This window comes from Entelurus aequoreus, linkage group LG01 (genome assembly GCF_033978785.1).
Source record: "Entelurus aequoreus isolate RoL-2023_Sb linkage group LG01, RoL_Eaeq_v1.1, whole genome shotgun sequence".
In the NCBI taxonomy this organism is placed as follows: Eukaryota; Metazoa; Chordata; class Actinopteri; order Syngnathiformes; family Syngnathidae; genus Entelurus; species Entelurus aequoreus.
The window spans coordinates 75,628,376-75,650,344 of NC_084731.1; the positions used below are offsets into that span (position 1 = coordinate 75,628,376).

Here is a 21,969-nt window from a genome sequence, read left to right on the forward strand (position 1 = left end):
TGTGTGTGTGTGTGTGTGTGTGTGTGTGTGTGTGTGTGTGTGTGTGTGCATGACTAAAAGTCTGCTGAGGGAAGTTTTTGGTTTTTCCTCTGAGAGAGAGAAGTTTCCTCATTTTCAGAACAGCCGGGGAAGAAAGGGGAAGAGTGTGTGTGTGTGTGTGTGTGCTGGTGTGTGTGTGCTGGTGTGTGTGTGTGCTGGTGTGTGTGTGTGTGTGTGTGTGCGTTCAGTCACTCAGTCAGTCAGTTTGTGTCGCGGCAGCACGATGAGGATTGTGGTCTTCCTGCAGGAACATGACAAGAAGAAAATCAAAGCTCAGGTAAAGTTTCTTGTTTGGATTGAAGCTGTGACCTTTGACCTCAGAGGGACCCCCCGAGAGAATGAAACCCATGAGCGAGTCTTAGCGTTTACAATTGTTGCCGGCTGAAGACTTGTGGCCATATTTCATGACGTGGCACACAGAAAAAGGTTTTGTCGCTACTTCCTGTTGACTCGGCACGTTAGCATTAGCATTAGCATGTTATTTACACTTTGGTGTTTTTATTTGTGCCATTCTTGTGGGCGTGTCATCTGTGACGGCAAAGGTGACGCTGTGCTCTGATTGGTCGTTGCAGCTGCCCGCGGCGGGAACGGCGCCGGACGTCTACGGGGACAGCGGCGGGATGGCCACGCCCACGCTCGCCGTGAGCAACAGCTGCCCGGCCGACCTGCTGGCCATCAAGCAAGAGGTCAACGGTGGGTGCAAATGTTTTTAAGGAGCAGAAACAAACAAGTTATATTTTTAATTATGTTCCACTGTATCCATGGAACATATCCAGTCCTGTTTACAATCTGCAAAGCACCTGAAAATGCCGTCTAAACATCACAAAATGCCACAAATTCAGTCGGCCATTTTGAATACTCCCGGCAATGTTTTGTAGCTTCTAACGTTTCTGCACTCTGACCATATTATTAGATCAGTCATACTGGACAAATCTGACCATATTATTAGATCAGTCATACTGGAAATCTGTCCATATTATTAGATCAGTCATACTGGAAGTCTGACCATATTATTAGATCAGTCATACTGGAAATCTGATCATATTATTAGATCAGTCATACTGGAAATCGGACCATATTATTAGATCAGTCATATAGGAAATCTGACCATATTATTAGATCAGTCACACTGGAAATATGCAAACATTGGAGATAGCTGTGCTGTTTATCATTCACAATACTTATGTAAGACAAGATGATTGGCTTTTTTATGCATTCTAAATCGTAAATAAAAAGCTAGCAATTGAGTCAACAAATGGAGGGTCCTCTCATTATACTCTCTAAAAACATCCAGAAATCACCAACAATACTCCATTTACATGTCGTGACCGGAAAATTAACCAAATATGAGTGATATTGTTATTATAAGCGCTAACGCAGACGGACTATTTTCGGTAGCTGTGAGCTAATGCTAGTTTACGCTGCTATTGTTGACACGCTGAGCTGACGGCTGCTTCTGCTTGGTCTCAAACTTGCTAAAAGTCAATTCTAGATTGTAATTCATGCATCGTTTAACTGCTAGTAGACTAATGGGGCCATGGACCGACAGGCTGGTCCACTTTTACATACCCGAGGTGGTGAAAAAGACGCTAGTTGTTGCTTTTTTTTCACCCTTCGTGAGGATTGTGACTGAATCTTCATCTAAACGGGATTATGTGAGCGTCCTGTTGGTAGGCAGCCCAGCGAGAGTGGAAATATTACAGAAGGTGTTTGTTTTATTATGGTTTAAATGGTTAGTTTGTATGTTTAGCACCTAGCAATGCTGCTAATGCTATAGTGTCAGAATAAAGCTACATCCGTTTAGCACTCGGCTTCTAAAACTTATTACTCATCCTCTTTGTGTTCGGGCTCAGAAACATAAGGTTCTGGATCATAACTTTTCCCAAAGTAATCGTTGTTGGCTCTCGCAAAGTCTGCTTGATTAGCATTGTTGTTGATGGGGAAGGGATCTGTGGCTCCTCCTCTGTGTCTCACCGATCGCGTGGCTTCCTCATTAACTTTCAAAATCACTCTGGAATCTCCGTGAGATTGATACTATTTTGATCTTATTTATTTATTTGCAAACTTTGGAAGTCTTTTGGGGTCATAAATCAGATAAATATGATAATAGTTCAATACAGAGACAACTTGTTTTTCCACTCTACAGCTACTTTAAGGTTGCCGTGGTTACCATGTACTGATTGATGATGTAACACACTGCTGATTAGCCCAGCCCCTATCCTGGCTGTGCGTGAGTGCGTGTCCGTGTGCGGGTGTGTGTGTGTGTGTGTGTGTGCGTGTTAGAGCAAGAGAGACTTCCTCCTCTTTGCTGAGTCAGCAGAACTGCATCCTCACATGCACAAACTTGACGACATCGTCGCTTCTCAGTTCCTGTTGAATGAACTCTTTCCTTCAAACACACTCTTCACAAGTGTAAAAAGAAGTGAAGCGCTATAAAAAACAGGATGTAGGCCACGGGGGTCCAGACTTTTTCCACTGAGGACCGCACACTGAAAAATCCGAGCATGCGGGGGGCCATTTTCATATTTTTCATTCTACCAATAAATAATAAATGATAAATGGGTTATACTTGTATAGCGCTTTTCTACCTTCAAGGTACTCAAAGCGCTTTGACAGTATTTCCGCATTTACCCATTCACACACACATTCACACACTGATGGCGGGAGCTGCCATGCAAGGCGCTAACCAGCAGCCATCAGAGGCAAAGGGTGAAGTGTCTTGCCCAAGGACACAACGGACGTGACTAGGAAGGTAGAAGGTGGGAATTGAACCCCAGTAACCAGCAACACTCCGATTGCTGGCACAGCCACTCTACCAACTTCGCCACGCCGTCCCTATAACCAATACAATATACAGATTTGATTTAACTTTAGGGCTCCCCTCAAGTTTGGTCCCAGTCTCAGTCTTAAAAATGTTAAAGAATATGTCATACAATATTTTATTTGTATTATTATTCAACACTTGAATCTGTAAATCAACGTCAGGTGATATGTTGATATAAAGTATTTTTTTTTTAAATGCCCTTTTTTGTCAAAGAAAACCTTGTTTTTTATTACAAAAGCACAAAATATGCAATATATCTCCCCAAAAAATGTAATGTTAAATATTTGATGTAGAGTATTTAGAGCCTTAAATATGTCAATAATTCATAACAACATTGATTTTGATGCATTATTATTTTTTGAACAATGACAATTAGAGATGTCCGATAATATCGGCCTGCTGATATTATCGGCCAATAATTGCGTTAAAATGTAATATCGTAAATTATCGGTATCGTTTTTTTTTATTGTCAGTATCGTTTTTTTTTGGGTTTTTTGTTTTTGTTTTTTTTTATTAAATCAACATAAAAAAACACAAGATACACTTACAATTAGTGCACCAACCCAAAAAACCTCCCTCCCCCATTTACACTCATTCACACAAAAGGGTTGTTTCTTTCTGTTATTAATATTCTGGTTCCTACATTATATATCAATATATATCAATAAAGTCTGCAAGGGATACAGTCCGTAAGCACACATGATTGTGCGTGCTGCTGGTCCATTAATAGTACTAACCTTTAACAGTTCATTTTACAAATTTTCATTAATTACTAGTTTCTATGTTACTGTTTTTATATTGTTTTACTTTCTTTTTTATTCAAGAAAATGTTTTTAATTTATTTATCTTATTTTATTTTATAAAAAAATTTTTTTAAGTACCTTATCTTCACCATACCTGGTTGTCCAAATTAGGCATAATAATGTGTTAATTCCACGACTGTATATATCGGTATCAGTTGATATCTGTATTGGTTGATATCGGTATCGGTAATTAAAGAGTTGGACAATATCGGAATATCGGATATCGGCAAAAAGCCATTATCGGGCATCCTTAATGACAATTTATTGAAAATAAAACATCCTGCAAGGCAGCTTTGTGTTATTAAAGTCAATATTGCAACTAATTTCTCATTACATTTAACCTGTTTGCTCTTTTATTCCACTTTTTTATGTTTTTTATTTATTATTATTCATGTTTTATGCCCTTTTTGTCAAAGAAAACACAGTTTTTTTAAATGGCAAACAAACAAAAATGCAATATTTTCTCCCCAAAAAATATTTAAACTTGGAATATTTGATGTGAAGTAATTGAAGTAGAGATGTCCGATAATATCGGCTGATAAATGCTTTAAAATGTCATATCGGAAATTATCAGTATCGTTTTTTTTTATTATCGGTATCGTTTTTTAAATTTTTATTAAATCAACATAAAAAACACAAGATACACTTACAATTAGTGCACCAACCCAAAAAACCTCCCTCCCTCATTTACACTCATTCAACTCATTCACACAAAAGGGTTGTTTCTTTCTGTTATTAATATTCTGGTTCCTACATTATATATCAATATATATCAATAAAGTCTGCAAGGGATACAGTCCGTAAGCACACATGATTGTGTGTGCTGCTGGTCCACTAATAGTACTAACCTTTAACAGTTAATTTTACTCATTTTCATTAATTACTAGTTTCTATGTAACTGTTTTTATATTGTTTTATTTTCTTTTTTATTCAAGAAAATGTTTTTAATTTATTCATCTTATTTTATTTTATTATTTAAAAAAAAAAAACCTTATCTTCACCATACCTGGTTGTCCAAATTAGGCATAATAATGTGTTAATTCCACGACTGTATATATCGGTATCGGTTGATATCGGTATCGGTTGATATCGGTATCGGTAATTAAAGAGATGGACAATATCGGATATCGGCAAAAAGCCATTATCGGACATCCCTAAATTGAAGTCTTAAATATGTCAATAATTCATAACAATATTGATTTTAATTCATTATTATCTTTTAAGTAATGACAGTTTTAAAGAAAAAAACAGCCTGCAAGGCAGCTTTGTGTTATTAAAGTCAATATCGCAACTTTTTTCTCATTACATTTAACCTGTTTGCTCTTTTATATTGTTTTGTTTCATTTGTTTTCTGCCCTTTTTGTCAAAGAAAACGTGTTATTTTTTTATGACAAACACCCAAAATATGCAATATTTTCCCAAAAAAACATTTTAAAGTGTAATATTTGATGTGAAATAATTGGAGCCTTAAGTTGGTCAATAATTCATAACAACATTGGTTTTGATGCATTATTATTTTTTGAACAATGAATTATTGAAAATAAACCATCCTGCAAGGCAGCTTTGTGTTATTAGAGTCAACATTGCAACTATTTTCTCATTACATTTAACCTGTTTGCTCTTTTATTCCAGTTTTTTATGTTTTTTATTTATTATTATTCATGTTGTATGCTCTTTTTGTCAAAGAAAACATAGTTTTTTACATAGCAAACACACCATAATGCAATATTTTCCCCAAAAAAATATTTCAAAGTGGAATATTTTATAAAATAATTGAAGCCTTAAATATGTCAATAATTAAATAATAAATAAATAATTCATAACAACATTGATCCATTATTATTTTATGAGCAATGACAGTTTTAATGAAAGAAAAAAAACATCCTGCAAGGCAGCTTTGTGTTATTAAAGTCAACTTTTTTCTCATTACATTTAACCTGTTTGCTCTTTTATATTGGTAATGCTAATTTTTCTTATTTGTTGTATGCCCTTTTTGAAGAAAACTTATTTTTTTATGGCAAACACCCAAAATGTGCAATATTTTGCCCAAAATATATTTTAAAGTGGAATATTTGATTTGAAGTAATTGGAGCCTTAAATAGATCAATAATTCACAACATGTGGCAGCTTTGTGTTATTAGTCAACATTGCAACTATTTCTTGTTCAATTTGACCTGTTTGTTTTTTTATTCCACTTTTTTTAGGTTTTTATTTATTGTTATCAGCATTTTTTTTTTATTTGCTTGTTTTATGGTCTTTTTGGCAAAGAAAACATATTTTTTGTATGGCAAACACATAAAAATGCAATGTTTTCCCCAAAAAAATATTTGAATGTGGAATATTTGATGTGAAGTAATTGAAGCCTTAAATATGTCAATAATTCATAACGACATTGATTTTGATTCATTACAATTTTATGAGCAATGACAGTTTTAAAGAAAAAACAGCCTGCAAGGCAGTTTTGTGTTATTAAAGTCAACATTACAACTTTTTTCTCACTACATTCAACCTTTTATACTCTTTTATATTGCTAATGTTTTTGTTGTTGTTGTTGTTTTCTATGTTTTATGCCCTTTCTTCTTAGTTTTATATATGGCAAACCCACAAAATATGCAATATTTTACCCAAAAAATATTTCAAAGTGGAATATTTGATGTGAAGTAATTCATAACAAAATTGATTTTGATTCATTATTATTTTTGAGCAATGATAGTTTAAAATAAAATAAAAAGTATTATTAGTCAACATTGAGACTGTTTCTTTTCAAATTTGACCTGATTGGTTTTTTTTTTTATTCCACTTTTTTATGTTTTTAAAAATTATTTTTGGAAAAACTAATTTTGATTTTAGTAGTTTTTTTGTTTTTTAAAATGTGCCACAGGCCGTTAGAATAAAATCTTGGGGCCACAAAGTTTACACCTGAGTTGTGTTGAATATTTAGTTTCAAACAGAAAGTTGTGTTGAATATTTAGTTGCAAACAGGAAGTTGTGTTGAATATTTAATTTCAAACAGAAAGTTGTGTTAAATATTTAGTTTCAAACAGGAAGTTGTGTTGAATATTTAGTTGCAAACAGGAAGTTGACATGACGATGATGATGTTTCAGAGTTGGACACAAAGGTGCTGATGAAGGAGCGACAGAAGAAGGACAGCCACAACCTGAGTGAGTCCCCACTAACGAGCACGTTACTCAGCAGCTAACGAGGTCGTTAAGACGCCACCTTGTCTTTGCAGTCGAGAGGCGGAGACGCTACAACATCAACGACCGCATCAAAGAGCTGGGAGCGCTCGTGCCCAAGTCACCCGACCCGTCAGTACGCATGCTAACGTGTGTTTGTGTGGCGTCCGCTAACGAGGCGAGGCCTGTGATTGGACAGGGACAGCAGGTGGAACAAAGGGAGCATCCTGAAGGCGTCGGTGGATTACATCCGCAAACTTCAGAAAGAGCAGCAGCGGGCGCGCGACGTGGAGAGTCGACACAAACGCCTGGAAAACGCCAACAGAACCTTGATGCTCAGGATACAGGTGAGCCCCGCCCACATCACGCTGAGTCCACCAATCAGAGTGCTGGCTCACGTCTCCATGTTTGTTGTTCTCAGGAGTTGGAGCTTCAAGCCCGTCTCCATGGTGTCCCCTCTTGTTCTTCCTCATCCTCGTCTCTGGATGGCGCCCTGGGTGACCCGCGGGCCTTCCTCTCTCTGGCCACCGGTGCCACCGTGCCGCCGTCCTTAGACTCGTTTAGCTTGGCCGGGCTCAGTGAGTCTCATGGGCTTGCCGACGTCTTCTCTCCGGACCTGATGAACCACGTCGGGATGGTGGCGCTCGATGACCTGGGAGACATCCTGATGGAGGACGGTGGGGGCATGATGTCGCCCGCGGGTGGCGCCGACCCCATGCTGTCCTGTGGCGTGTCACGCTGCAGCAGCAGGAGGAGCAGCTTCAGCATGGATGACGACCTCTGACCTATATCTACAACATGTCTGTCACCATGGTAACTGCATCATCAACCTGTCACCATGGTAACTGCATCACCAGCGTAGCTCCATCTTCTATGACAACTATGTCAACACACCCTATCTCCATGGTAACTGCATCACCACCGAAGCTCCATGCTCTACTGACAACTTTGTCGCCAGCCTCTGTCACCATGGTAACTTTGTCACCACCCTCAGTCACCATGGTAATCTTGTTAACCCTCCTTCACCATGGTAATTGCAACATAAAACCTCTGTCACCATGGTAACTACATCACCACCGCAGCTCAATGCTCCATGACAACTTTATCATCACCCAATATCTCCATGTTAACTGCACCATCACCCTGTGTCACCGTGGTAACTGCATCATCACCCAATGTCCCCAAAGTAACTGCATCATCACCCTCTGTCACCATGGTAACTGCATCATCACCCTTTGTCACCATGGTAACTCCATCGTCACCTTGTATCACCATGGTAACTGCATCATCACCCTGTGTCACCATGGTAACTGCATCATCACCCAATGTCACCATGGTAACTGCATCGTCACCCTGTGTCACCGTGGTAACTGCATCATCACCCAATGTCCCCATGGTAACTGCATCATCACCCTCTGTCACCATGATAACTGCATCATCACCCAATGTCACCACGATAAATGCATCATCACCCTGTGTCACCGTGGTAATTGCATCATCACCCAATGTCTCCATGGTAAATACATCATCACCCTCTGTCACCATGGTAACTGCATCATCACCCTCTGTCACCATGGTAACTCCATAATCACCCTGTATCACCATGGTAACTGCATCATCACCCTGTGTCACCGTGGTAACTGCTTCATCACCCAATGTCACCATGGTAACTGCATCATCACCCTGTGTCATTGTGGTAACTGCATCATCACCCAATGTCCCCATGGTAACTGCATCATCACCCTCTGTCACCATGGTAACTGCATCATCACCCTCTGTCACCATGGTAACTCCATCATCACCATGTATCAACATGGTAACTGTATCATCACCCTCTGTCACCATGGTAACGGCATCATCACCCTGTCTCACCATGGTAACTGCATCACCACCATCTGTCACCATGGTAACTGCATCATCACCCAATGTCACCATGGTAACTGCATCGTCACCCTGTGTCACCGTGGTAACTGCAGCATCACCCAATGTCCCCATGGTAACTGCATCATCACCCAATGTCTGGATGATAACTGCATCATCACCCTGTCACCATGATAACTGCATCATCACCCTGTGTCACCATGGTAACTGCATCATCACCCAATGTCTCGATAACTGCATCATCACCCTGCGTCACCATGGTAACTGCATCATCACTCAATGTCTCCATGACAACTGCATCATCACCCAATGTCTCCATAATAACTGCATCATCACCCTGTGTCACCATGGTAACTGCATCATCACCCAATGTCTCCATGATAACTGCATCATCACCCTGTGTCACCATGGTAACTGCATCATCACCCAATATCTCCGTGGTTACTGCATCATCACCCAATGTCTCCATGGTTACTGCATCATCACCCTGTGTCACCATGGTAACTGCATCATCACGCTGTGTCACCATGGTAACTGCTACAAATAGACTTAAGAGGAAAAAAACATGTCGTTTGTGTCCACGGGTGTGAGTGACCCCTGACCTCCGAATAAGGACTCACAGTAGCCAGCTACATTAGCATCATGCTAACCAGCGACTATGTCACAAAGGATTATTTTTCATATTTGGAAAAAAAAACCGTTATTACTGTTATCTCTTAAACTTTGAAATGTATCAGCTTCATGCAGCCAATGGGCGCCCTCTTTAGCCAAAAGCTGCGCCCTAATTGGTCGCGGGATTCAAAGACGACAACCGCAAACATTTTTTGTTTTGCTTTTTATCTTGTGCATATTTTTGTGTGCTGGTTCAAAAAGTGGTGGAATCATTTTTCTTCTGGACACGCCCACATCCGTGACCTCACACTCCAGGTGTAAAAAGTGTGTATGCTGAGCTTTTGTCACTTTTAAAGTGTTCATCGCTGGCACGTCAAGGGAGACGTTGAGTTTTTATCTTCACCAGCAGAGGGCGTCAGTGACTTGGTTTTTTCCACTGCATTGTGGACGTCAGCTAACACTGGTTAGCACTTAGCCGTGGCATTATAACGTCACCGAAGATGCTAGCTGCTGATCGTCTCGCTAACACTCAACAAAGTGTTGGTTCTTTTTTTAATCGCTGTGATGATGGGCTTGTTGCTATAGCAACAGCTCACGTTCCACAAAGGGATCCGTGTTTGTGTCCGATCACGCAACGTTGTTTATACCCACACAATACAAATATATAACTTTTATATAGAAATAAAGTGTTTACAATTGATTTAGTGTCACGTTTCTTCAATTACTCGCCAGCAGGGGGCGGCAACAACTCACTTCCTGCTTCCTGTCTGGAGGTGCCTTCCTCTGACGCGCACTTTTTGTCCTGGACCCGCCTCTTCCTGTGCTGTCAATCACACACATAGAGGTCCTGCAAACATGGCCGACGTCGCGAGGATGCCTCCTTAAGATGGGAAGCAGATGGAGCAACATTCCAGACAAATCTCCAAGCAGTCGGCCGAGTTGCAGCATTCCCCCAGCATCCCGCAGTCCCACGACGCCTGACACGCCTCGTCGGTGCACGGTGCCTCCACGCAGCAGCAGCGGCAGCAGTCGTTGGCAGCGGCGCAGCAGCAGGCCACACCCCCTGCGCACGGCAGACACGCCCCCACGGCCGAGCACATGGACAGAAGCTCGCAGAACAAGCACGCCAGCAGACAGTGAACGCAGCAGTCTGTAGAGACAGTGAACGCAACATATAGAAACAGTGAATGTATCGCCTTTTTAACCACCTGTTCGGTCAGTGAAGGCACCATGACTTGAAATAATTCGCAGACCCTGAATGTGTCGTCTTTACAACTGTCTGCGTGGACAGTGAACGCAACCGTGGAGGAGAGGCGATTTTTGAATCAAAGTCTACACAGATGCAGCGTTCAATGACTCAGATGATTGACAGGAAAGTGAAGGCATCATGACTTGAATAATGTGCACTGTCTGCAGGGATAGTGAACACAATACAGGACCGTAAAGGCATCATCGTCTCAAAATAATCTGCACAGATGTTGCGTTTAATGACTCAGAAGATTGACAGAAACAGTGAAGGCATCATGATTTAAATATCATGCACTGTCTATCATTGTTTCAAAATAATCTGCACACATTAAATGCGCCGCCTTTACAGCAGTCTGCAAAAACAGTAAATGCAACACAGGACCGTAAAGGCATCATCGTTTCAAAATAATATGCACACAGTGAAAGCGTCGTCTTTACAGCTGCCTGCAGGGACAGTAAACACAACACAGGATAGAGAAAGGTAGGATAACGTCAAAATAATCTGCACACAGTGAATGTGTCGTGTTTACAACTCTGCGTGGACAGTGAACGCAACCCGGGAGGAGCCGATCGAGATTAGTAGCAAAAATTATTATCTGTCTGCACAGATGTTGCATTCATTAATGACTTAGGGACAGTGGAGGCATCACCGTCTGCAGGGATAGTAAACGCAACACAGGACGGTGAAGGCATCATCATTTCAAAATAATTTGCACATATATTGTGTTCAGTGACTCAGAAGATTGACAGGGACAGTGACGGCATCATGATTTAATTAATATGCACTCATGAACGCAACACATTGAAGGCATCATGATTTAAATATCATGCACTGTCTACAGGGATAGTGAACGCAAAGGATTGACAGGGACAGTGAAGGCATCATGCTTAAATAATATGCACTAGTGAACGCAACAGATTGACAGTAAAGGCATCATCGTTTCAAAATAATATGCTCACAGTGAAAGCGTCGTCTTTCCAGCTGTATATAGGGACAGTGAACACAACACAGGATAGAGAAAGGCATAATAACTTCAAAATAATCTACAAACAGTGAAAGTGTCATCTTTACAACTCTCTGCATGGACAGTGAACGCAACCAGGGAGGAGGTGTCACGCCAATTTTCTTCCCATTACCAAAACCAGGTACTCCCCCTTCCGCCTGATGTTTGGTCGAGAGGCACGGATGTTTACGGAGGTAGGTGGTTTGTTTTTATTTAGCTCTATGTAGGTCAAATCAAAATGAGTGCTCATTACACAGTGGTACCTCGCAATATGAGTTCATTTCATTCCTAGACGAGCTCATTATGTGAAACTCATTTTGTGAGACAAATATTCCCATAAGAAATTATATTCGTGCCATTCATACATTCCAGGACCCTAATATAACCACAGCCTTTTGAACAAAACAATACGCTCCTGTGTAGATGAAAGTGTCTTTGTAGCCATAAATTCATACTTAGAAGTCTGTGTTGTCTTTCAATGTGTTAAAGGTTACAACTGAGTGTCCTGAGGTGATGGCAGCTCCTGACCAGGCTGATTCTCTGGAGGCCTTTGTGCAGCTCCGAGTTGGCCAGGATGAGGACGTTTTTGGAAAGGTACTCATTATGTTGATGTATGACAACGTGTCCTGTTGAAGGATGATTACTTAATGGCTACTGGTTAATATTTAGTTATTTATTTTTCTTTAAATGCTCTGTAATCTAAACATCTTCAATCAATTAAGGTGATCAACAATGTGGAGAGGGCCCAAGAGAGACAGAAATTGGATGAAGAGGGGGTCAAGCGCTTCATCATCCAACCTGGAATGGAGGTCCTCAAGAAGGATGCGAGGAAGAAAGGGAGACCTGGGCGAACCATGGACCCAAACTGGAGCCAGACCATCTACAGGTATGCTTATCTAATGTCCCATTACATTTCATACCAAAAGTATCGCTGATGGCTTTTTTTCTATTTTCAGCTCAATACATCAGTTTGATTGTTATCTGTGAAAACATTTGCAAAGAAAAAATTATTTGATTGGAAACCAAGTAAATGGTGGTCTTTGACTATTGTACTCTAGGATTGTAATTCAGTCTGAATGTACTCACATGCTTGAATGCAATATTGAATTCTAACCACAACGTTACTGGTAAAATGTTTCATGATTGTCATATTGGTGATGACCAAGCCAGAACTCATTCCCTTGATGTTACGGAGTTATGCAGGTAATAGGTTTACTCTATAAAATATAAATTTCTTGTAGTAAACCCAAAGGCTGTATACATTTTCATGGTGCTAATGTGTATTACCAGGAGATCCCACGCCAGACCTCGGGGAATGACTGTGGTGTTTTCATGCTCATGGTAAGTTGAGCATTTTTAAAGAAGAAGAGTAGGTTAAACTTCCCCCACAATGATGTGAAACACAGCATCAAATTACAAAAATATTTGGTTGCAATTATTGCTTCCAGAGATATTCCTATCTATCACATTTCCAGTATTGATGTTGACGGCTCTTTTCATCAATTTAGTAGATTATTACAAAGTAGAGAAATATTTTTTTCATTACACAATTATTACATGTGCTCAGAAAAATTACTATTTTCTATTTTTAGTACTCCCTCTGGCTCTGTACGGACACTACTTTTCACTACAGTGTGGTAAGTATTTAGATATTTAAAAGATTTCAAAATAAGCGGCTCTGAGAGGTAACAATAATTAACTCATTGTTATATCTGCTCTAGCTGGACATGCAGTCAATCCGGCGTTGGTGGTGTGTCCTTCTAATGGAGCGCTTTGGCATTGAAGGGTAGGACAACTTCTTGAAATATCTGATGTATTGTTTACCATGATTAGTAACTGCCTGCGATGAGGTGGCGACTTGTCCAGGGTGTACCCTGCCTTCCGCCCGAATGCAGCTGAGATAGGCTACAGCGACCCCCCGTGACCCCAAAAAGGGACAAGCGGTAGAAAATGGATGGATGGATGGATTAGTAACTGTAATCTGAAGAGCTTTTCTTCAATTTCCCCAAAGGCATGGCCAGAGGTTCTGTTAATGGACAGACAAGGCGAGCGGCCTATTGCAGGGCATTCTTCAGCCAGTCTTTAGGGTATCCAGAAACTCAGTCCAGGCCATCGACTGCGTCATCAAAGAATAACTGAATACAGTACTGGTATGCCGTGACACAAAAGTGAATAAATTGTATCATACCTATGTTGCTCCATAAAAAAACATGATTGGAGAAATATGTAAGCTGGGGGAAAAAAATAACTGGTTCAAAAATAATAATCTAATAACCTTTATTGGTTTGTACCTTGATGTGGTTTAAGAGCTTTTCACTATAACATGTCTACTTCTGAGGTGACCACCACTTGTGATTATAATTGATGCTTTGTCCTTTATCTGTGTTCCCCATTCTTTAGGTGCAGCTCGTGCAATGTTTGGAACAAAACATTTGTAAACAATAAAAAATCATTTTACATTGCAGTTTTTTGCCTCATTTTAAAGTCTTGAAGAAATACCCAAGGTTTTTCTTTATTTTTATGTTCTTATTCTAAATATTGTCATTTGTCTGACCACGGGTCATCTGACTTCACTGAGGTACATATGTGCACATAAATGTCATTTTAATTTACTTCACTTACACAGAGAACTAAAAAAAACTGAATTTAACGAATACATTTAGTTTTAATAAAGTTTGATAATGTTGATTGATAATGAATTAACTTATTGTACACTGTTATTCATTTCCGCATATGTCCACGAGTCAAATGTGCAGTCAGGAATATCCTCAAGTTAATTTGTCAGATTAATACTTGTCCGATTAATACAGACGTTTTGTTAACGCTGTATTATAAAAAAGAGTCAAACGAAGTGCTATCGATCGCTGTCAATGACGTAAGAGGAAATGACGTAAGCGGAAATGACCCCGGAAGTAAATGGGGGGTAGGAAGGTTTTTGTAATGGGAAGAAAATTGGTGTGACCGAGCCGAGATTAGGAGCAAAGATCATCATCTGTCTGCACAGATGTTGCTTTCAAAGAATCAGACGATTGACAGGGACAGTGAAGGCATCATGATTTAAATAATATGCACCTTCTGCAGGGATAGTGAACGCAACACAGGACAGTGAAGGCATCATAATTTCAAAATAATCTGCACACAATTAAATGTGTCGCTTTTACAACTGTCTGCATGGACAATAAACACAACTGTGGAGGAGAGAAGAGGACATCATGAGGTCAAAAATCCTCTGTCTGTACAAATGTTGCGTTCAATGACTTAGAAAATTTACAGGGACAGTGAAGGCATCGGGACTTGAATAATATGCACTAGTGAACGCAACACAGGACAGTGAAGGCATTATTGTTTCAAAAAAATCTGCACACATCGGATGCTTCATCTTCACAACTGTCTGTAGGAACAGTGAACGCAGCACAGGGCAGCGGAGGCAGAATGACTTCAATATAATCTGAATGTGTCGTGGTTACAACTGCCTGCATGGACAGTGAATGCAACACAGGACCGTAAATGTATCATTTCAAAATAATCAGCGCACTTTGAAAGTGTCGTCTGTACAAGTGTCTGTCGAGACAGTGAACGCAGCACAGGGCAGTGAAGGGAGAATCACTTCAATATAATCTGCACACAGTGAATGTTTCGTGTTTACAACTGTCTGCAGGGACAGTGAACGCAACACAGGACCCTAAAGGTATAATTTCAAAATAATCAGCACACTTTCAAAGCGTCGTCTTTACAACTGTCTGTAGGGACAGTGAACGCAGCACAGGACAGCGGAGGCAGAATCACTTCAATATAATCTGAATGTGTCGTGTTTACAACTGCCTGCATGGACAGTAAACGCATCAGCGGAGGAGAGAAGAGATCATAGTGCAGATGTTGCGTTCACTGACATTGACTCAACAGATTGACAGGGACAGTGAAGGCATCATTACTTCAATCGTCCGCAGACAGTGAATGCGCTGTCTTTGAACGCAACACAGAACACTCCTAAATATTATTTACACAGTGAATGCGTTGTGTTTACAATTCTCGGCATGGAAAGTGAACGCAACTGCGGAGAAGAGGAGATCATAGTGTCATCTGTCTGCAGAGATGTTGCGTTCACTGACCTGGGCGGACACTGCATGTAATGTTTTCTCTGTGTGTGTGTGTGTGTGTGTGTGTGTGTGTGTGTGTGTGTGTGTGTGTGTGTGTGTGTGTGTGTGTGTGTGTGTGTGTGTGTGTGTGTGTGTGTGTGTGTGTGTGTGTGTGTGTGTGTGTGTGTGTGCATGTGTGTGTGTGTGTGTGTTACAGAGAGATAAGGTCCATGACGGTGTCCCGCTGATAAACATGCTGGGTGTGTGTGTGTTCATTTTTCTACTTCCTGTCCCAAAGTGTCAGTGAACTAAACTAGCACGTTGAAAAAAGACAAAGTGAAGCGTTAGCTACTCAACAGCAGAGAGAGCCGGGCGCCCATTGGCAGCAAAGTATTTGTTTTTAGGATAATAAATAAACATAAATCTTGTTTACTCACCGTCTCCTGCTACTTCTTTGATGTGGGCGGCGTCCACCTTGAAGGAGGTGGGGCTTGTATTGGAGGAGAGGTGGTGGTGATGAGGATGGCGAGTGCTTGTGGATGAAACAGGAAATGGATGCGTGGAGGCACACAAAGGGGTAGGGGCCACCGACAAGTCTTCGTCCTCTGTGGTAACAGAGCGAAGGGGTGGGGCCTTGTCTGCAGGTGACAATGATAATAATAATAATAATAATAATAATAATAATAATAATAATAATAATAATAATAATAAAGCATTTGAAAAAAGGAACACTATGCTAAGCTAACATTAGCATCTTAGGTCACCTGCACATTGCAGTGGGCGTGGTCTGTTGGGCACGGGCTGACTGGAGATGCACTCTGATTGGCTGGAGCTCGTCGAGGCGTCCATGCTGACCAATGAGAGGAGAGGACTTTCTAAACAATCCAACTTCTTCTACAAAAATACATTACAAAAAAAAAAAAACTTTTTTTACTTGTGATAATGTTAAAATATTAATAAGGTCATTAAAATATGTTAGTTACATTTAACAAGAACAAATGTTTCCAACCTGCTACCTCCTCACGCGTGTCAGTGTTTCCAATTCAGTGTGTGTGAGCGTGTGTGTGCGTGTGTGTTTTAAATTGGGTGGTCGCGCACTAGTGTGTGCGCATGCGTGTGTAGCGCCCCTCCCCCCACGAGGGTCCCCATTACCTTCATATTGTGTAAATGAGCAGGATGTTGAAGAATAAATGTCACACAATTAGTTGGAGGGATTTCAATACAATTTGGTTGTAAACGGCAACAATAGTCACGTGACAACAACAACAGTTGTGACGTCACAGTGCTGCCTCCCCGTGGCTGTACAGCGTAGTGCAGCTCATGTTCAACGTGTACTTTTTCCTCGCCCACTTGCGAGTTTAGAAACAGGCATGACCACGCCCCCCGCTCCCCGGAGCTCATTTGATTGGTCGCCACTTTTGCCGCCATCTTGTTCATCATGACACCTGCTGGATAAAGGAAGCATGCTGAAGTCGTCCATCCATCCATCCATTTCCTACCGCTTGTCCCTTACGGGGACACGGGGGTGCTGGAGCCATAAATGTACACACAGCCAGGAAGCAGGAACACCCATTTTTAGGGGCGGTTAGACATGATAATAATACTGTTAAATAGTGATTGTATGCTCTAGTAGTCTATGCTAGTCTATGCTAGTCTAGTCTATGTTAGTCTAGTCTATGTTAATCTATGTTAGTCTAGAATAGTCTATGCTAGTCTAGGCTATGCTAGTCTAGACTAAGTTAGTCTAGACTAGGCTATACTAGTCTAGTCTATGATAGTCTAGTCTATTCAATGCTAGTCTAGTCTATGCTAGTCTAGTATATGCTAATCTATGTTAGTGTAGTCTATGCTAGTCTAGTCTACTCTATGCTAGTCTAGTCTAGTCTATGCTGGTCTAGTATATGCTAGTCTAGTCTACACTAGTCTGGTCTATGTTAGTCTAGTCTATGCTAGTCTAGTATATGTTAGTCTAGCCTAAGATAATCTAGTCTAGTCTATGCTAGTCTGGAGTATGTTAGTCTAGTCTATGTTAGTCTAGTCTATGATAGTCTAGTCTATACTAGTCTAGTCTATGTTAGTCTAGTCTATGCTAGTCTAGTCTGTTAGTCTAGCCTAAGATAATCTAGTCTAGTCTATGCTACTCTGGTCTATGTTAGTCTAGTCTAGCCTATGCTAGTCTAGTCTATGTTAGTCTAGTGTATGCTAGTCTAGTCTATGTTAGTCTAGTCTATGTTAGTCTAGTCTAGTCTATGTTAGTCTAGCCTATGCTAATCTAGTCTAGTCTATGCTAGTCTAGTCTGTTAGTGTAATTTATTTTAGTCCAGTCTAGTCTCTGCTAGTCTAGTCTATGTTAGTCTAGTGTATGCTAGTTTAGTCTATGTTAGTCTAAGCTATGTTAGTCTAGTCTATGCTAGTCTAGTCTAGTCTATGCTAGTCTAGACTATGTTAGTCTAGCCTATGTTAGTCTAGCCTATGCTAGTCTAGTCTGTTAGTCTAGTCTATGCTATTCTAGACTGTTAGTCTAGTCTATGTTAGTCTAGCCTATGCTAGTCTAGTCTATGCTAGTCTAGTCTATGTTAGTCTAGTCTATGCTAGTCTAGTCTAGTCAATGCTAGTCTAGTCTATGCTAGACTAGTCTTTGTTAGTCTAGTCTATGCTAGACTAGTCTAGTCTAGTCTATGCTATCACTATGTAATTTCTTCACAAGCTGTAATGTTTTCCTTCACAAACTATTAGGAACTGTTGCGTCCCAGCAGATCTTCCTCCCAGAGAAATTAAATTGTGCTGGCTGCTTCCAAGTTCTTTTCATGACACATAAGCTGAGTTCAATTTGACCACCAGACAGAATAGGTATTTTGTGATTTATTTTCAAAGCTTTGAAAATAAACGTGAGACCAATCCAGTACAGAAGCGTTCACTAGCGCAGCTAAGATCGATCTACTCTAATTTACCGAAGTGTTGTCCTCTATCCTATGTCTCTCCCTCCCACCCTCGTTATCAGAATACACTTGTCCATTCTTCTCCTCAGCTGGACACAGGAATAGATAAGGAAAAGGAGTATCTGTCCTCCTTACAGTCCTAAAGTCAAGATTAGCACACACAGTACTTGCAGACAACTAGAAAGAGCACAATTGGAAGAACACTAGCTGTTTTGTAATATGACTATGAAAATAAAGAAGTAACACTTAAATATGGATATATGTAAAAATCTGCTTCCGTCACAACCCTGATGATGCTTAAACTATGTAGGTCATCTAATGTTACACATTCACTAAGATTTCTTTCTTTTTTCTTTCTTTTTTTCTTTCTTTCTTTCTTTTTTTTTCTTTCTTTATTTCCTTGTATCTTTCTTTCTTTCCTTCTTTTCTTTCTTTCTTTCTTTCTTTCTTTCTTTCTTTCTTTCTTTCTTTCTTTCTTTCTTTCTTTCTTTCTTTCTTTCCTTCATTCTTTCTTTCCTTCTTTCTTTATTTCCTTCTTTCTTTCTTTCGTTCCTTCTTTCTTTAGTTCCTTCTTTCTTTTGTTCATTCTTTCCTTCTTCACTTCTTTCTTTCTTTATTTCCTTCCTTCTTTCTTTCTTTCTTTCTTTCCTTCTTTTTTCTTTACTCCTTCACTTCATTCTTTCTTTATTTCCTTCCTTCTTTCTTTGTTTCTTTCTTTCCTTCTTTCCTTCTTTCCTTCTTTCCTTCTTTTTTCTTTCTTTCTTTCTTTCTTTCTTTCTTTCTTTCTTTCTTTCTTTCTTTCTTTCTTTCTTTCTTTCTTTCTTTCCTTCATTCTTTCTTTCCTTCTTTCTTTATTTCCTTCTTTCTTTCTTTCGTTCCTTCTTTCTTTAGTTCCTTCTTTCTTTTGTTCATTCTTTCCTTCTTCACTTCTTTCTTTCTTTATTTCCTTCCTTCTTTCTTTCTTTCTTTCTTTCCTTCTTTTTTCTTTACTCCTTCACTTCATTCTTTCTTTATTTCCTTCCTTCTTTCTTTATTTCTTTCTTTCCTTCTTTCCTTCTTTTTTCTTTCTTTCTTTCTTTCTTTCTTTCTTTCTTTCTTTCTTTCTTTCTTTCTTTCTTTCTTTCTTTCCTTCATTCTTTCTTTCCTTCTTTCTTTATTTCCTTCTTTCTTTCTTTCGTTCCTTCTTTCTTTAGTTCCTTCTTTCTTTTGTTCATTCTTTCCTTCTTCACTTCTTTCTTTCTTTATTTCCTTCCTTCTTTCTTTCTTTCTTTCTTTCTTTCTTTTTTCTTTACTCCTTCACTTCATTCTTTCTTTATTTCCTTCCTTCTTTCTTTATTTCTTTCTTTCCTTCTTTCCTTCTTTCCTTCTTTTTTCTTTCATTCCTTCTTTCTTTCCTGCTTTCTTTCCTTCTTTCTTTCCTTCTTTCTTTCTTGAAGACTTGGAAACATCCGTTGCAGCGACCAATCAAATGAGCAGTCATTCATGAGGCCCTTAACATGCAGGCGCCTCAGCTCCACCGAAAAATAAAAATAAAAATTGGGGGGGGCGCAAAGAGGAAATTTTTAATTTGACTCAGTAGCGCCCCCTTAAAAAATTTGAAAAAAGGAACCCCCGCTGCCAGAGTCACATATCATCACGAAAATCATGAGAGGACGTGCATAAAAAGTTTCAAGAACCCTTACTTGAAAGCAAACAGGAAGTCGGCCATCTTGGTTTCTTTCGGCCAGTTGTAGGCTGAAAAACAGGGGTCGTACTTCAAGCAACTCCTTCAAGGGACTTGGGCCAAAAAAGCCAAAAGATGGTAATTTGCGAAAGAAATTTGCCTACGTCACAGGATGTGGGCGTGGCATGGCGCCAAATGTATGATGTGGGCGTGGCATGGTGCCAAACTTTGATCCGATGGCTCATCACAACGTCTGAAACTTTAAAAAAAAACGCTCGGCGATGTCAGATTCTGAGCCTATTTGGTACAAATGATGACGATGACACCGTGAAGTGCTGGATTGGTCAGCAATTATTTCTACCTATTCATAGTGGGCGGAGCCTGGCAGCGAAAAACACATCCTTGTGCTACGTGACTTTAAACCAGTGCTACTCAATTATTTTCTGTTACGTCCCCGAGAAAGAAAAAACAATTTTGAGTATACGGTAAATATGATCAAATATGTAAAAAATAAACTTACAACAAAGAATAACTTCATTATTGTTCAGTTTCAGCAGGTTATCATGCCGCATGGGCGAAGAAAAGGTGTCATAGGTCATAGGTTATTTAAAAAAAAAAAAAACTGTTCCAATTAAGTGTACAGAGTGTGCATTATACAAACATTTTATTTACATAATTTTATGGTTCACATTTGTTTTATTTTACATTTTGCAACTTGGCGCCCCCTCCACAGGATGGCGCCTGTTTCGCCTGATTATTAGGTTATTTAAAAAAACGTTCCAATTAAGTGTACAGAATGCACATTGTACAAACATTTTTATTTACATGTTTTCGTTGACATTTAATTTTTTTTTTTTCCACATTCTGCAATTTGGCGCCCCCTCCAGAGGATGGCGCAACGGAGCTGTTTCGCCTGATCATTACGTTATTTAAAGGGGAAAAAAGCGTTCCAATTAAGTATACGTAATGCACATTATACAAATATTTTTATTTACATGTTTTTATTGTTTACGTTTTTTTTACATTCTGCAATTTGGCGACCCCTCCAGAGGATGGCGCCCCGGAGCTGTTTCGCCTGATCATTACGTTATTTAAAGGGGAAAAAAACGTTCCAATTAAGTATACGTAATGCACATTATACAAATATTTTTATTTACATGTTTTTATTGTTTACGTTTTTTTTACATTCTGCAATTTGGCGCCCCCTCCAGAGGATGCCGTCTGTTTCGCCTGATTATTAGGTTATTTAAAAAAAACAAAAAACAAAAAAAACCGTTCCATTTAAGTGTACAGAATGCACATTAAACAAACATTTTTATTTACATGTTTTTATTGTTGACATTTAATTATTTATTTATTTCACATTCTGTAATTTGGCGCCTCCTCCAGAGGATGGCGCCCCGAACTGTTTCGCCTGATTATTAGGTTATTTAAAGAAGACAAAAACGTTAAGCGGAAACCATTTTCTTCCGCTTATCTGAGGTCGGGTCGCGGGGGCAGCAGCCTAAGCAGGGAAGCCCAGACTTTCCTCTCCCCAGCCACTTCGTCCAGCTCTTCCCGGGGGATCCCGAGGCGTTCCCAGGCCAGCTGGGAGACATAGTCTTCCCAACGTGTCCTGGGTCTTCCCCGTGGCCTCCTACCGGTCGGAGGTGTTCGGGTGGCATCCTGACCAGATGCCCAAACCCCCTCATCTGGCTCCTCTC

At 39.9% G+C, this 21,969-nt stretch overlaps 3 protein-coding genes across 9 annotated transcripts in view; 2 read left to right on the forward strand and 1 right to left on the reverse strand.

Moving 5' to 3' along the window:
• LOC133657219 (transcription factor E3-like) overlaps window positions 1–7,636 on the forward strand; it is a 17,894-nt gene extending 10,258 nt beyond the window's left edge. For both annotated transcript variants that reach the window (XM_062058261.1, XM_062058270.1), the window contains exons 7-11: window positions 612–732; window positions 6,772–6,828; window positions 6,900–6,975; window positions 7,043–7,190; window positions 7,265–7,636. In XM_062058261.1, coding sequence (XP_061914245.1) covers window positions 612–732; window positions 6,772–6,828; window positions 6,900–6,975; window positions 7,043–7,190; window positions 7,265–7,627 — 765 coding nt within the window. In that variant the 3' untranslated portion in view covers window positions 7,628–7,636. The remainder of the gene's footprint in view (window positions 1–611; window positions 733–6,771; window positions 6,829–6,899; window positions 6,976–7,042; window positions 7,191–7,264) is intronic.
• A 1,826-nt stretch (window positions 7,637–9,462) lies between these two features.
• Window positions 9,463–16,733, reverse strand: zgc:113363 (uncharacterized protein LOC791449 homolog). Of its 2 annotated transcripts, XM_062058323.1 has the most exons (4): window positions 16,674–16,733; window positions 16,429–16,558; window positions 16,102–16,302; window positions 9,463–10,486 (listed from the first exon to the last, which is right to left on the reverse strand). In XM_062058323.1, the coding sequence occupies exons 2-4, from the start codon at window positions 16,511–16,513 to the stop codon at window positions 10,218–10,220; spliced, it is 555 nt and encodes a 184-aa protein (XP_061914307.1). In that variant the 5' UTR covers window positions 16,514–16,558; window positions 16,674–16,733; the 3' UTR covers window positions 9,463–10,217. The 2 variants fall into 2 exon arrangements, with proteins under 2 accessions (XP_061914307.1, XP_061914316.1); XM_062058332.1 differs by having other exon boundaries at window positions 16,102–16,269; window positions 16,429–16,693.
• LOC133657228 (uncharacterized) lies at window positions 10,175–14,052 on the forward strand. 5 transcript variants are annotated; one of them, XM_062058289.1, is made up of 9 exons: window positions 10,175–11,065; window positions 11,731–11,782; window positions 12,078–12,182; window positions 12,311–12,474; window positions 12,879–12,929; window positions 13,181–13,225; window positions 13,310–13,335; window positions 13,422–13,531; window positions 13,600–13,982. In XM_062058289.1, the coding sequence occupies exons 1-8, from the start codon at window positions 10,953–10,955 to the stop codon at window positions 13,490–13,492; spliced, it is 627 nt and encodes a 208-aa protein (XP_061914273.1). In that variant the 5' UTR covers window positions 10,175–10,952; the 3' UTR covers window positions 13,493–13,531; window positions 13,600–13,982. The 5 variants fall into 5 exon arrangements, 3 of the variants coding, with proteins under 3 accessions (XP_061914273.1, XP_061914291.1, XP_061914280.1); XR_009827239.1 differs by adding an exon at window positions 13,989–14,052 and having other exon boundaries at window positions 10,176–11,065; window positions 13,422–13,738; XM_062058307.1 differs by lacking the exons at window positions 13,422–13,531; window positions 13,600–13,982 and adding an exon at window positions 13,989–14,013 and having other exon boundaries at window positions 10,177–11,065; window positions 13,310–13,374.
• Window positions 16,734–21,969: the final 5,236 nt, after the last annotated feature.

Coding starts and splice junctions, on each gene's coding strand:
- LOC133657228 (XM_062058289.1), top strand. CDS start 10,953: ATGCAACACAGGACCGTAAAGGCATCATCGTTTCAAAATAATATGCAC. Junction 13,226..13,309: donor CTACTTTTCACTACAGTGTG/GTAAGTATTTAG, acceptor TATCTGCTCTAG/CTGGACATGCAGTCAATCCG. Junction 13,336..13,421: donor ATGCAGTCAATCCGGCGTTG/GTGGTGTGTCCT, acceptor TACCATGATTAG/TAACTGCCTGCGATGAGGTG.
- zgc:113363 (XM_062058323.1), bottom strand. CDS start 16,513: ATGGACGCCTCGACGAGCTCCAGCCAATCAGAGTGCATCTCCAGTCAG. Junction 16,303..16,428: donor ACGCCCACTGCAATGTGCAG/GTGACCTAAGAT, acceptor TGTCACCTGCAG/ACAAGGCCCCACCCCTTCGC. Junction 10,487..16,101: donor CAAAGAAGTAGCAGGAGACG/GTGAGTAAACAA, acceptor CTGTCTCTACAG/ACTGCTGCGTTCACTGTCTG.